Here is a 16470-nt window from a genome sequence, read left to right on the forward strand (position 1 = left end):
GGGTATAAGTAGGCTGGACATCAGGAGACTTACTATATATTAATAAAAAAATATATATTAGGTGTAAATTTCAACTGATATAGGAAAAGGTTAACAAGAACATTGAAAAGTTGTAAGTACAAAAATAAGAAGAACCATGTAAATAAAGTAGGCTAGTTAACCTCTTACCATACACAGACACTAAGAGAATCAGAAAAAAATAAAAAGACTTAGACTAATTTTGTACTTAAAATGGTTCAATGGGTTTTCCACTAAATTTCGTAATTACTCTTCTTGCACTTTCTTTTTACACCAATAGCATATCTGGAATTAGAAACCATAATAATAGCATAATACACGCAGCCTAGTAATAGAAAGTATTCCGAAACTGTACATCTGGATGACTTAATTCATGCAATTTACAAAATAATGTGGCTCATTATTTGAATTTTTTTGTTGCACAATGCAAATAATACTCTTATGACTAAATTAATGTTTTAATAAAATAATATGTTCATTAAGCATCAATTACAATAAAGAACTACCTATGACATAGATGAAATTAAATATTTATTAATGACAGAAATTCAAACACATTAATAACAATTATTTTCTCACATAATGGTCATTATGAAATAAAATAAAAAAAACAACAATCTACTGTCTGTACTGGATGCTGGACAGTTGGAAACAGTGAGTAGCTTACCTGAGCCTGCATGTAAGATACAGACAATATTAACTGTATTGAACTACAAGACAGTTGCAAGCCTTTAATTAGAGTTATGTTAAAGCTTTTGATGGGACAGTTAGGTCCTAGAGATGTGGTGGCAACAGCTGCGCAGAGGGGGCCCAATTAGATTTTTTGTCATGGGGCCCAAAATTCCTGGCGGCGCCCCTGCATCCCGGTGTCGGAATCCTCTACAGTGAAATACAGACACACTTTACACCGTTTAGCATTAGCTGTCAGCATTGTAACCGTGTTTAATCCAGCTACTAGCTAGCGGTAAGCTAACGTTAGCTGCTGTCGAGTAGTATAGTGTTAACTAGCGTCACGTGCAGCAATGTTTCTGTTGCCTGTAACGTCTGTTTCAGAGCATCAGAGAGAAGTGCAGACATATCAGTGGCACCGGAATGAGGCATCGAAATCTGCGTTGCTATTCCTGCAGCAGCAGGATGTGTTTAGGAGGTAAATACGGCAAAATAGTAGCCTGTTAGGCACGACGCAAAGCCAAGTGAAGTGAAAATAAATTATTAAACGGCGGCATGTGATTAATACAATAAAAAAAAATTAACGCATTATGCTCGACCCTTAATCTCATCGCGATTAACGCGTTAATGCTGACAGCTCTAATTATAATACAATGATATAAGGGACTGTTCATTATTTAATTAAGGGGCCACCGGAGGAGTTTTGTGGCCTCTAACCTAAAAAGACGTGACCCTCCCCTGGTCAGTAATAATTTTCCTATGACCCTCCAAAACAATTTGAAAAAGAGGAATGACCCTCCCCTTGCATGCAAGTTTGCACTTAGCAAAGAAGTAGAGATACCATTTGATTTTTACAGCCATGATGTACAGGAGTTAACCTCTGCATTCTCATCTTACACATCCCACTTATCTGTTATGGTGTGGTGGCCATTTCAGTAGATTTACTTACTAATATTGTTGTGGAAACACAATAAGCATGGAAACTAAATGCACACTTCCTGCATTACTGCATTACTTCAAATACTAAGTTACTCCTCTAGTAAACTAGTATTGAAACACTCATGAAATAAAACAATAAAACATTGAGACCATTCAGCAAAGGACGCTGGGATATAATCAATTCAACACTGGTTGCTATGGACTTGTCACTATCGTCATTGTATATTTTAGCACATAGGTAAAGTTGCCGAAGCTGAACATTATATTCCAAAACACATATGTTTATTGTTAAAGCAGATTTTAAGTTACATTGTAACAATTTAACAATTCGCCCTTATGAAATCCAATCGCGGCACGGCTGTTTTGGTACGCAATAGACAGATGCTTAAATTCAACTAAAATGTAACGGTGAACAATCAGTGTTGGACCTACAGTCTGTTGAGATGCCTCTCCAAACACAGAAACCAAGCGCAGTCACACCATAAAACGTTAAGACACGTTGAGAAAAAAGATCCGCATTTTGCTGTAATCCAATGACACAAAAAAAAGTAATCCACAGCGATCAGTAGATCCACAAAAAGGTAAATGATACGGTGTATCCAGCAAGGCCGATATGAGCGTCACATACGAGGCCTCTCCACTTCGCCGTTTAAACAAAGTGGAAAAAACGTATAAAAGTCCAAATCCACACAAAACCTGCAATCAATTAGTAAGCTGACATCACATTTATATACATGGCATTTAGGAAACCTTTATTGCAAGGTTGGCACGGCAAGATGTCCTAGTAGTACTAGTGCAACAGTAATTTTAATTTTTTTGCGTCCTGCTGCTCCCATCGTCAGCCAGGTAATATTTTTTTTACCAAAGCAGTATATGAAATCAGATGTATTACCTATCACCATTTAGTTGTTTTGTGTTATTTAAGATATTTATTTAATATCTGGTCATGCCAGATGTAATTATTCCACAATTTTTTTAAACAATGCAATTACCCGTTTCAGCCACCAGGGGGGCAGTGCTCCTCCTGCCCCCCCAGCAAACTCCACGTATTCAGTCAGAACCATCTGATAGGGGGCCGAGACTGAGAGCTACATGGATAAATATGCACCAAACAAGCCACTTTGAAATTTTGCTCTTTTCATGAATAAAAAATGTTGGATGACCCTCCCCTCAGCAAAATATAAAAAGACATGACCCTCCCCTATTTTCCTCCGGTGGTCCATTCCATAAATACCAAACGGTCCCTAATACACATTATATTATTCTGAAATAGGCCATTCTGCATAAAGATTGCTTTTTTTTTACAAGCACCTGGGTGTTCTTCTGAACAATCAACTGGACCTGGACTGGACAGAAAATACATTGCACTGTTCAAAAAAGGACAGAGCAGACTCTATCTGCTGAGGAGACTCGGGTCTTTTGGAGTTCAGGGGGCACTCCTGAGGATGTTTTTTTGACTCTGTGGTGGCATCAGCCATCTTGTGGTCTGCTGAGGGAGCAGCATCGCAACTGCTGACAGGAAGGGACCAAACAAACTGGTTAGAAAGGCAAGCTATGTCCTGGGATGCCCACTAGAACCAGTGGATTTGGGAAGAGAAAGGAGAAGGATAGCCAAGCTATAGACAACATGTCCCCGCCTCCTGCAGTCCACTCTGACAGCACTGAGCAGTTCCTTCAGCAGGCAGACAGGCCGCGCTGTGTGAAGGAGAGAAAACGCAGATCCTTCCTTCCTACTGCTGTCACACTTTATAATCAGCACTGCTCCAAGTACACTACTTACCAAAACTGACAACTCGCTCATGTGCAATAATCTGTGCAATATAATTTTCAATATTTTATATATATTATATATTTTAATTATTCAACCTTTAAGTCTGTTAACTTTTTATATTTCCCCCTTATTGTTAACTGCCTTTATACTGTTTGCACTATCCCCTTTGCTGCTGTAACACTGCAAATGTCCCTGTTGTGGGGCTAGTAAAGAATTACCCTATCTCTTACTTTTGAAACATGTTGCGATGAATACTTCTGGGTTTTAAGTAAAGTAAAGTAAGTACAAATTTGAACGCAGGATGTTTACTTAAAAACTAAAAAAAGAAGTACTTCTACACTGTATTGCTACTTTTACTTAAGTAAATGATCTAAGTACTTTTTGGCTATATACAGTACATTATTGCTTCCTGTTGACCGTTGCGTCCTTCTAAGTTGTAATTTTTGAATACCTAAAAGATTTTTATCCAATGCAGTCATGTTGTAATTTTAAAGGCTGTTTTAATGGAGAAACATTTCCTGAAATTAAATCAGATATGTGTTAATACTCGTTGTTGTTGTTGTTGTGATGATGTTGTTGTTGTTGTGGTTATTATTTTTTCAATTCATCATTGATAACAGTAATTAGGATGATATTTACAAATAGATATTTTAACTGACAGTAGAGCTGTTTATGTCATTTCAGCACACGCTCGATGGTGTTTTAAGCCCGCACCATCGACTTCAAGGCAGCGCTGCGACCGTCGACTTTAAGGCACCTAACCTTAACCCTAACCCTAACCGTAACCCTTGCCTAACCCTAGTGCCTTCCATGCGGCGTTGCCTGGAAGATGACGTTGGAGGCTTAAAACACCCAACACCTCAGCACAAAGGAGAAACAATGTGGGCCTGCAATCTAGTCGGTAGAGCCCTGCACGGGCCAAAAACTCCAGCCCTAACCCGGCCCTGGCCCATGGTGTTCAAGCCCTACCCGACCACAGCCCGACAACGCCTGGAATTTTTTCAGCCCGAACCCGTCTCGACCCGAGACCAACATCAATCACTTTTAAGCTCTCTCTGACGCGCGCGCTCTTTGATGCGCTCTCTCTCTCTCTGACACGCGCTCTCTGATGCACGTATATTATGGGCACAATGAGGAGAGAAGCTGAAATAAGCCCGAGTCTGACCTGAGCCCGATCTCTAAAAAAAAAAAAACGGCCCGGCCCGAATGGGCTTAGCCTGTTGGGCCCCATCGGGCCCCAACGGGCTTGCAGGGCTCTACTAGTCGGGTCTTAGACACATTCACAGACACAAAGACATACTGTGTGGCATGATAGTGATGTGGGATTGAAAGAGATCGCAAAAATACTAAAAAACGGTTTCTGTTTCTTGATCAGAAAGGTAACTTGACATTTATCTGGCAGGAAGTCGATATGTGTGTTTGAACTCAAAAGGAGCGAGATGTCATAAAAAACGGGAAATAAGGTAAAAGATATGTGAAAAGAGCTAAAGTACAAGTGCTTAGGGATTCAATAAACACATTTACTTACTGTAATTTAAATACCTAGTTATTCTCTGAATCATAGTGTGTTTTATTTTGATCTAAAAAAAAGTTAATACTACTACTACTACTACTACTACTACTACTACTTTGGTTATACTCTATCTAGCACCCTTCAAAACCAAGTTACAAGGAGAGTCAGAAAAGACCAAACCAACAGATGTACACTGCAATAAAATACAAACTATTAAGATTAAACTCTAAAGAAATGTAACAGTTGAAATGAAAAAGACCTAATTTGCAGTAATGTATTTTCTGAGGCTGTCCTTGTTTCATTTCTAAACCTCTCATTGTTGTGATTTGTATGTAAGACCTGTAGATAGATGATAAAAGGTTAGACTATAAAAATGCCTTAAGTGGAATTAATAACATGGCACTGAAAGCAAGCTAAATAAACAGAGTAATAATCTTTTTTTCAATTATTTCGCAGTGGTGTTTAACCACAAAAAAATTAAATAAAAAAAAATCTATTGGAACATTAAGCTTCCTCATTCCAGTAAAGGCTCCGACCACGAGAGACAAAGTGTGAAACACGTAAGATTAGCAAAAAAGCAAACGTGTGACATTTTGGTTCATGTGGTGTAGCAGGGTTGCTATGATCGAGTGCCTAACATTCACACATGAAAAGCAGGAACTGTGTCTTGTAATTAATGCTACGTTGCTATGATTAATCCTACACAAAGCAGCTTTGACAAACTTCGCAAAACAAGATTTTGTGATCATTTCTCAAATCAGCCAATATATACTTTCACATTTTGTTGTGTTTCAAGGTGGGATGCATCTGCAAACTTGCAGCACAGACAAAGAGCACAGTTCAATCGTGTGTAACGACCTTAGAAACGACACTGATGGACTCAAATGCACGACTCAGAACACGGTTGAAAGTTAAACAAAATAAAGTCTTTACTTGACAAATGTTTAAACAAAGAAAGTGCTCACAAGGAGGATCTTAACAAACAAACTTAATGGCATAAATAAAACCTGGCTGGAACGTTGACGAGGCTGACATGGAGACAGGGGCAGATTGGCCATCTGGCAATTCTGGCAAATGCCAGAGGGGCCGGATATTTTTTTTTAAATGTGGGCCGGTCAGATTATTTTTTTTATATATAAATAAATTGTCTTTACAGGCCGACAGCGCATAGGACAGGTTTTTATCGCTTGCACGATTTCACTATGGTTATTATAATAATAATTATTATATTAATAATAATAATAAATATTAAGCATTTGGCCAGTTGGCAACGGCCGGCCTGGTCCCGAGATGGGCTGACCGAACCATCCAGAGGTTACTCAAATTGGGACGTTCAGTCAAAATCAAGCACGTCACCTTCAAACGGGATCTCGGTTTGCAGGGTTCAGGCTGTACCGGACCCTCCCGGTGATAATGCTGCTCTGGGGGACCGGCTGCGCAGCGAGAAGCCGCTGCTGACGGGCGCAGAGCTTCACTGGAGCTCTGACTGCTGTCTGTCCGCACGGCCGTCTGACAGCATCAGTATTAAATTGAGACAGTTTCATTACCAGTTAAAAACGTCTCGTTGTCGTGTTAAATATTAGTCTAATTCAGTGTTTTGGTACAGTTGGTTTTAACACCTGATACGAAGTGTAGGCCTATAGGAGTACACATGACAACCCTGAAAAAGCAGCATCGCTCTGCTCCGTCTTTCTGCTGTGCCCCATTCACGTAGTGTCACGTTTTACACTATGTAGGTTAAACTCAATTAATCTGCGGTTCACATGTACGCATGAAATGTGGTGGTCCATTACACTGTAGCCTCAACATCACTGATCATTTTTGATCAATAGAAGGTAGAAAACATTACACTTCACAATGTTTGTATCCATAACATGATTGTATGTGTTATTGTACAATTTAGCAGTAAAAGCAGTAGCCTCTGTAAGTCAATCCTACATTTTTCAATTTGGGAGCAAAACGTTCTCCTTGGGGGAAAAAAAGTTACCATAAAGCCCTGTTCATGCTAATTACACAACTGGACTTTGGGGTCAAGTGCTGTCGTATCCGGCCCATGTCCCGGATGTGAAAGCCCCCTTACTGGACTACTGAATATAATAATATTCCATTATATTTTGTATTTTGAATTGTTACCTGCCACCAGAATTTTGTGATTTCCTTGCCATAAATATAGACATTTTTACCATAAATTGGTGCCTAAAAATGTATCAGAATGCAGTAATTGAAGTCTTTTACCCTCAAAACTTTATGTTCCCCCAAAGGCCAATTCTGAGCAAGGAAAAACTCTGAAGCATAATCACAGACAGCCATGAAACATATTTAAATTGCAGAGTTAGAGAGTTAAAACAGATGAAAAGATGGAGAACCAGACATACAATATGTACAGTGTCAACAGAGAGAAACACGGACAATTGAACAGACAGTGACAACAAAGAACAACATACTGTAGAGAATGACAGTATACAAAGGGCATAAACCGACAGTATGTGTAAATTTGTTATAAACGTATGCTCTTTAAAAAGTAGTAAACATTGTTTGCCAGTTACATTAAATGTTGATTTAAAAAATCTGTTATAAGGTACTTTTTTTATATTATTTCACCATCTGTACACAAATGTAATTAGTGAAGGCACGTGTCCGTGGGTGGGGCTGCATGGGCGGGGTAATGTGAGCTGGTGTGACTACAGTGCCAGGGCTGAATTTTTGTCCCAGTCCGCCCCTGCATGGTGACAAGACAAACTGGCACAAGACAAAGGGAGATAAGGACTATTTATACATGAGGTAGGGGAGAACAGGGGCGGGGTAGACAATCACAACGGCGGGAAACTCACAAAATGGGGGAAGTCAGGGTGTGAAACAAGAGGGAAAGGTGAATACAAAATAAAACAGGACGTGCACAACAAGACAAAACGAGTGACTAAACTTAACAAACTTGACGAGACATGACATCACGTGACACAGGAAATGATGTATGCATCTCTTGATGCTGCGTTTATAGACATCGGAAAAACATTTTTCCGAGTGAAAATGTCAGCATTCACGTCACTTCCTGTGGGAATCAGAGGTGGGAAACTCGGGCTAGATTTTTAACCGAGTTTCCCAGTTGGTGACGCGTTGTTGACAACTGACGTTTGATGTAGGCGACTTTGGTTCACTGTACATATTTCAATGACAATAAACTGTTTATTGTGGACAAACGCCTCTGCCAAGAAACATGCACAGACATAACATGTTTCAAATTATTCATAAATAGGCCTATGTATAAAAAAAAACAACACCTTATCCGTGTCCTTTCCCGTTCGTTGTCCTGCAGATAACACAAATAAACCCATGTAGATGTGCTGTTTATATGCTCGCATAAGAAAACAGCAGCAAATCTTTTGTTATTGTGGCCTCCATGTTTTCACACACCTGATGCTCTAGGCTACGGCCAACCGTTGGTGGCAGTCATGCCACAAGTTGTTATGCCAAACGGCAATATAACAGAAGAAGAAGAACACGCATCCCGACCATGTGAACACTAGCAGTCGGAAAAACAACGTAAATCACGGGGGGCGGTCCCTGTTATTCCCAGGTGGCATGAACGTGCCATCAGATGCCTATGTATGTGTCATTTAAACAGATTTTGTTTTCACTTTTGCTGTTATTTAAAAAGCAAACAACAAAACATGAAATCCAAGTGGGGTGAACCATCTAATTCTTATAGGCACTACTGTATAAATACCTGGAACAAATATCATATTGGATGATAGCGCTTAAACATGCAGTAGAAATAGCAATTAAGAATAAAAAAACAGTTACTGTCATCTCCAGAGATACATACAAACTTCCTGTGTCACACAGTAAAACTGTGCTACTGTATCTGTTAGCGCTGCACGTTTTCATATGCATCCCACTTCGAAACACTGCGAAACTAGATACGGTATATAGACTAAATAATATGTGCAATAATAAACTATAAGTAGCATTTATTGTCTGTACACAATTCTTTCTTTTTACTTTTTGAACGGCCCTCCATCAAAGCAGCAATTTTTGCCCTGTTCCCACACTACAATTAACCAAAGTGTCACCGGTTTGGTCTGGGTTCAGTTTTGTTCATCTGACGCATTTCTCACTGTGTCTCATGTGGTCGAGCTCATTTACTTGAATGAGGAAGCTTGCTTTTGCAAAAGCTTCACCGTTTATGGATCTTAAACTTACAAGGAAAGATGCACCATATTGAATAGGCCGTGTAGGCCTAGTTTTATAGACAAGTTAGTCATTAGGTTACTGTAAAGAACCATACCGTCTTTGAAGGTTTAACTCTTAAACTGCAAACTATGTATATTCATTTTGTCACATGAAATCATACGAAGTACAACTCCAGTAAAAATGTAAAACTATGTGTATGTAAAAATAAAAATCATAAAGGATTGTGTGGCCGTCAGATCAGCACACAGAAAGAGTTACCCGGTTAAATGGAAATGGGACACCAGGATCCAGCCAAGTCTCAGCGAAAAGGCCGCTCAGCTCCCGACATCCCGCTGGAAACCGACGGAGGCACAGAGGCCACCCAGCTCACCGTCCGACGCCTGCGCACTGGCCAGCAGGATGCCCAGCAGAAAGGTGGCAGTCGGTGCTCAATTTCTCCACGCTTGCCTCACTGCCCCCTCTGATGTAGAGATGAATATGGACCCAGAGATGGTTTTGCTTGTCCGTATAGTCGGGGTCGTAGCCATAGGTCGTTAGTTACATGCCATCACCTTTCAGCATCAACAACATAAAGCACAACTACTATTTGTAAAATAGACAGTTAAGCATACATTTTGCAGTGCTGACAAAGTTTATGCGCCTAATAGAACACATATAAACGTATACTTATACGCACACATAAACATGGGTGGAATTGTGATAAAACCAGCCTAGTTTGCAAAATTGTGTTTTAGCAATTGGAAAAAACTGTAGCTGTGCGCCATTTAGATAACGTTATAGCTGTAGCTTCGTAGCCTAAATGGCAGAGTACATACATATGAAAATACAAAGATATTGAACAACATTGCTAATTTGTGACAATCACATAGCGACAGTAATCATAATTAGCAAGGAACCGTGTTTCCCTTGCTTCTCAAACATACAAGAACTTTCCTCCTGCTCATCCGCCGGCTCCGTTTGTCAACAACACGCTCACTTCCGTTGTCACTCACTACCATTGTCGCTTATGTATTTGTGTTGTAGCTTTTGTGTTTGTGTTGTAGCTTTTGTGTTTGTGTTGTAGCTTTTGTGTTTGTGTTGTGGCTTTTGAGTTTGTGTTGTAGCTTTTGTATTTGTGTTAGTGATCAATGGTTCTGCGGAGAAGGGGCTCTTATCTGGAAGGAGTGGCCTATGCGATGATGCAGCCCACAGCTATTCCCTTTGCCTTTATAAGGAGAAGACCTAAAAGCCTGACAGACTGAGCCTGCAAGCCTTCCTTCAGAAGCATTAATTCGAGGTAAGCATAGCTTTATAAATTAAGATAAATACTGAGAAGACTTCTTACTTTGTCAATTTATCATGTGCCAGAGTTTCCCTGAAACATGACTTTTTTTTGCATCTGCTGACTGCATCCAAAAGCAGAAAACTTTTATGAACACAAATGAAGGGTTAGTTTTGTGTCTTTCTGTCTGAACAGGTCATCTTGTTGCACACTGCACAGCCATCATGTCCGTTTCATGGCGTCAGTGTGCCATTCAAATTACAAATGAATGCTCTACCTACGACTTGGACAACCCCTGGTAACTGCAATTTTTTGGGTGTTTCATTGAAATACATTTTCCATAAATACACGCAATTTATTAATATTTTTCTACTGTTTCTAGTGCATACATGGAGAGTGGTGTCTGTACTGAACCTCTGCCACCGCAGATCGACTCAAATTCAACTGGCAGTGCACTGTTCACCAAGACTGCCAACGCTGCTAGAGGAGCTGTTGGCGTTTTCACTTACGACCTCATCAAAAAATCTACAAAAAACGCCATTGGGAAAATTGCTGTCATGTTCTGTGTTCCCTACGACTATGTCCTGTACTTTAACTTGTATGCAGTGGGAATCTTTGATGAGAGCCAAGCGTTTAATAACAATCTTTATCAACTGATGTACTATGACTCAAACAGCAACTTTATCAGAGGTAAAGCAACTGGTCCCTGTCTCTCTCATACGGATGGTCAAGTCACCATCATGGGTACAATGTCAGACTCATACCAGCCTGTCATGAAGGTGGTAGTGAAAGACAACTGAAATAAGAGAATTGGGAAGTGCTAAAATGTAGATTATCCTGCAGCACATTCTGCTTTTATAGCTAATTCTGTGCCAATGGCTAATACATAGTTCATGTATAATCATTTTGCTTAATTTTGTTCTGAGCAAAAATAATTAGGAATACATCCTTAAGATGTTTTCATTGCTTTACAGTATTACTCCACTGTTTTGTGTAATATGTAAAGTATGTATGTCATGCGAAACAGTTTAGTAAAGCTTTCAAAAGTATTTAAATGTTGTGTATTTCAATGGAATGATAAAAAAACATGGTTTTTGAGCAACATCGAATATTAAATGCAAACAAGTTTTCATTACAATGATATTGCAAGAAAACAACCACACCAGATCATATTTGACCCACTTATGCATCTATGGGTTAATGTGGTAAAGTCTTGTAGCTTTATAACGAGCACCATTGGATTCCCTGACCCTGAAAATGTGGGTTTAGCAGTTAAAATCAACATTCCAGCTTATTCAGAAGCCGAGATATTACAAATTAAAGTTTTACGGCAGCCATTTTTAAACAATTCAATATGGCCGCCACATAGACATCTGAGCAAATGCAAACATTGATTTTCTGACTCCTTATACAATAGCCTTTCCAAAAATGTATAGTTTAGCAAATCCCCAAAAAATTCCCACAAAAATATATAGTGAACCTGACTATTAACAAAAACCATATCTTATGGGTGACATGTCTTCAAATTATGATTAACACAGGGCAGGCACCGTAGCATGGACCCCATCTGTTTTCTGTTTGTTGTAGTATGTTAGTACACAGACTGAATATTTCTGTCTATATACAGTACATAGGTAGATGACAGATGAAGGTATAATATATATTATTATATATATATATATATTTTTTTTTTTAATAGTAAACTGTCAAATAATTGAGGAAAACACCTTTGAGGTATTTGTTCATTACTTGAGTATTTCCAATTTCAATCTTATAAGATCAGAAGTATATAGTGGCAGAAAGGAGGGAAATATTTCACCCCACTACATTTATTAGACAGCTTTATGTTGTGGTTGTGTATTTTTCTGTTGTTTGTATTATGATTTCTGTATGTTTCCTGTTTTTGTATATTTATTCTGTATATTTCTGTTACCTGTTTGGATATTTCTGTTGCCTTGTTTGTAGATTTCTGTATGTATCTTATTTTGTATATTTCTGTTGTGTATATTTCAGTTTACTTATTTCCCTGTTCATTGTGTAGGTTTCTGTTTACCCTGTTTTGACTGTGTGACTCTGTGTATATTTCTGTTTCCTGTTTTATTTTGACAGTCTGTTTTCTGTCTTGTCTTGTCTAGTTTTGCTTTCTATGTTTCCCGCCTTGTCTGATTGTTCTGCCCCGCCCTGATGTGTTTCACCTGTTGTATCACCTGTCCCTCGTTTGTTCATTACCTCATGTATTTAACCTCTGTGTTCCCTTTGTCTCGTGTTGGATTGTTTTGTGTCTGTTCCCTGCCAGCCTGCGTGTGTTCATGTCCTTGTCTGGTTAGTTTGTGAGTTTCTGTGTCAGCTCTCGTCTGTTTCTGTTTGTTCCTGGTTTTTTACTCCCTTGCTTTTTTGGCTGCCTTTTGTCTTCATTTTTGGAATTGGTTTTTTGCCTGCCGGCACTCCCAGGACTCCCTTGGTTGATTTTGTGTTTTTCAAATTAATCCTCAACGCCAACTTCTTTCTGCCTGCCTGCCTCTCTCTGCGTTTGGGTCCTTTAATCCCCTACTTGTAACACTTTAGTTACTAATTACATGCTGATTCAGATTATTAATACAAATTATACTCAACAAATAGTGATGTATTCTGATGATGATGGTTGTTATACTTATGATTATAGATTTAGCTACACTGAAGTATAAAGTTGTTAAAAAATTAGCCCTAACTTGACCAGCAGGAACATTAAAGTGATGTGATCGATGATAATCTAATTAGGCCTATTTAATATGTTACTTTTGAAATGGGTCATTCTGCAAAATTAATACTTTTACTTTTGTTACTGTAAGTACATGTTTATGCTAATACTTTTGTACTTTTACTTAAACTTAAGTTTGTAAGTATTGTTACTTAAAAAACAATCTGAAGACTTCTTCCACCGCTGAAAAAATCGCTGCAGGGTGTTCTCGCAGCGTTTAAAATGTTCTTACACTTTTTACAATGTCACTGGATGAACTGTCTTTGTAAGAGACAAAGCAATGCGGAAAAGGTTATGTGTAACAGAAAACGTATGTTTGACGGCTTCAGGTACCTTAAAGCTTTAGTGCTTAACTTTTTGATATTATTGTACGTCCGTTACATTCAAGCCATTGCCAAATGAGTTGCTACAAAGCCAATTAAGACTATCAGCTCCACACAACTCTCTCTGTGTTTCTCAGTATGGCTATGTTCAGAAGATGAGGCGCCTAGTGACTTTTGCGTGCAGAAACTCAAGTGAAGATAATGACCTCTTCTGAAGACTTCATGTTTTTTTTTTAATCCTCCGTGTCCTCCTTGGCTATTAGCAACTGTGCGGAAGAGGGGTGGGGGCGAGTACGCGATCATGGAAGGCTTATATCATGTGGCCAACAGTTTTGTTGTCATTACTTAGAATTACTCATGGGGTGACAGAAACTACGCACTATAGTTTTAACCTACCTACCCCACTTTAAAGGTCCCATGGCATGAACATTTTACTATGAGGTTTTTTAACATTAATGAGTTCCCCCAGCCTGCCTATGGTCCCCGAGTGGCTAGAAATGGCGATAGGTGTAAACCGAGCCCTGGGTATCCTGCTCTGCCTTTGAGAAAATGAAAGCTCAGATGGGCTGATCTGGAACCCCCAGATCTGGAATTCCCTTTATGACATAAGGGGAAAGGTTACCTCCCCTTTCTCTGCTTTGCCCGCCCAGAGAATGTGGCCCGCCCATGAGAAAGAGAGAGACATCATGGCTTGCAAACGAGGGAAGCATGGCAGTTGGTCAAGGCCACACCCGCACCCTCCACCTTGCCCCCCCCTCTCTCCTCCTCAATAGCATTTAAAGCTACAGACACAGAAATGGCACATACTGAGGAAAGCTCATTGTGGGACTGGCTCATAGTGGCTGTAATTCTGCACCAAGGCTGAATTTTGGGAAAGAGACTTCAGATACAGTATTAGGGGACCACTAAGGTCTATATAAAAGAGACTTCAGATACAGTATTAGGGGACCACTAAGGCCTATATAAAAGAGACTTCAGATACAGTATTAGGGGACCACTAAGGTCTATATAAAAGATACTTCCGATACAGTATTAGGGGACCACTAAGGTCTATATAAAAGATACTTCAGATACAGTATTAGGGGACCACTAAGGTCTATATAAAAGAGACTTCAGATACAGTATTAGGGGAACACTAAGGCCTATATAAAAGCATCCAAAAAGCAGCATGTCATAGGACCTTTAAAATGCTACATCTCCCACGTACTTTCAGCTAGAGATCTCATTCTAACTTTAAACAGGCGACTATAATTTGAGTTATCAAACTTGTATTAGGCTTTTTGATATCTTTACAGTCTTTGTGTTATCACTGTTTAAGTTTCATGCTTATTTCAGACCTTTTCTGAGTTTATTATAGGTGTGTATTGCGCTTCTTTAGAGTGATAGTATTTACACTCAATTTCTGCAGGAAATGCATTTTTCGTGTCATAAAACGTCAGGTTCTCTAGTGGAACCAATTACACCATATCTGTTTATCTGAGGAAGTGAACGGGATCTAAGACATTTAAAGTAAAATGAGACCTTCCTGTCCAGCTCCCCTCTAGGGTACGCTCTGACTTTACGATTGGACACAACCCCACACTGCTAATCCAAGTCGTCACACTTTGAACTTTGGGTAACACTTTATTTGAAGGTGTCTACATAAGAGTGACATGACACTGTCATGACCACATGACACTGTCATGACACAGTCATGATACATGAACCCTAACCCTAACCCTAACTCATACCATAACCATAACTTGTCATGACAAAAACTGAATGACACTTACTAAAAGAAGCATTATGTCATAAATGTTTATGACTTGATTATAATGTTTATGACACGTTCATGACAGTGTCATGTCACTCTTATGTAGATACCTTCAAGTGAAGTATAACTAAACTTTGAATATGCAGACGCTCTGTCTTTACTATTCAGGAGTATAACATAACATCTCATGTTGATTAAAGCCTCCCTTGTTTTTCCTCCTCTGTCCATATATTCCACACCGTCGTAACAAATTACTCTTTCCTATGACATCCTGCAGGCAACATTACAACTTCAAATGTGCCTTAGAAATCATTAGATACATTGTAGTGGTCCAACGTCCCAAGACAGCTTATGTCACTAGTATTCACAATGAACTTATATTCTAAGTATGTTCTCTGTTGATGACATAACATTCCTCTGATTACTTTATGGTTTAATGATAGGCTGCATTCAGGGCACATGGGAAACATGGGAGAGAAGAGTTTTAGCTCTTTATTTTCAATAGTATTTGGGAATGTGAGATTTGAGGCTAAATGGTAAAGTGTCTCTGACTTCTTGAATTCTGATTGAACAACATATATACTTGAAACCAAATGTAAAGAATCAACTACACAATATATGTTGTCTTGTGTGTGTCAGGACCTTTAATTCTGTGTAATAAATCATCTATTGGCACAAAGAAAACGTTGGCTGTAAAAAGCAAAAAGTGGTAGAAAACTGCTAATTTCTCTGTGACAACGCTGTTTTAGGTAGAAAAGTAGAAAGGACAGAGACTGACTCTAAACATGAAGACTGTACTTTGTGGTGTTTAAGGAGGAAAAGTGCCTCAGTTATACTCTCATATCAGTTTCACATTTTCTCCGTCAGCTTTGTATGATACCCTGGAATGAAGACAGGAAGAAAATACTGTGTTCATGTTAGTTTATTCATCATGTTAACCGTCAGTTTGTTCACACATCCCGTCAGTAAAGTCTGTTCAATGACTTCTTGTACAGATTCGAAAAAGAGAATAATAAATGAGCTCATTGTTGATTATTATCATAGTAATCCTGATACACAAATAAATGCAAATGTTTTATAGAATTTTTTTTTTTTAATTAAAAAAATGGTGAGAACAAAATATCTACGATAAAGGAGGTCTAATGCTTTCTCTCTTCAGACTCGTGCAGTCGAAGAGACAACAACCTTCATAACGAGCAGTGATAGCCTCCATGGCTAAACAGACACATCTCTGTGCAGTGATGACACGCCACAACAATCAGCTCTCAGCAGCAAACATGGAGACTAAATTGACT

At 39.0% G+C, this 16470-nt stretch overlaps 1 protein-coding gene across 1 annotated transcript; it reads left to right on the forward strand.

Moving 5' to 3' along the window:
- The first annotated feature begins 9367 nt into the window (after window positions 1–9367).
- LOC116041123 lies at window positions 9368–11295 on the forward strand. The gene is made up of 3 exons (XM_031286983.2): window positions 9368–9521; window positions 10558–10660; window positions 10745–11295. Exons 1-3 carry the CDS (start codon window positions 9368–9370, stop codon window positions 11160–11162), a joined length of 675 nt encoding a protein of 224 aa, XP_031142843.1. The 3' UTR covers window positions 11163–11295.
- The last annotated feature ends 5175 nt before the right edge of the window (window positions 11296–16470 follow it).

Source organism: Sander lucioperca, chromosome 5 (assembly GCF_008315115.2).
Source record: "Sander lucioperca isolate FBNREF2018 chromosome 5, SLUC_FBN_1.2, whole genome shotgun sequence".
NCBI lineage: Eukaryota > Metazoa > Chordata > Actinopteri > Perciformes > Percidae > Sander > Sander lucioperca.

Bases quoted from the DNA above. Each gene is read 5' to 3' on its own strand.
- LOC116041123 (XM_031286983.2), top strand. From the start codon at position 9,368: ATGGAAATGGGACACCAGGATCCAGCCAAGTCTCAGCGAAAAGGCCGC. The intron at 9,522-10,557 runs GTCGGTGCTCAA...CTGTCTGAACAG, and splicing joins TGCCCAGCAGAAAGGTGGCA to GTCATCTTGTTGCACACTGC. The intron at 10,661-10,744 runs GTAACTGCAATT...TACTGTTTCTAG, and splicing joins TACGACTTGGACAACCCCTG to TGCATACATGGAGAGTGGTG.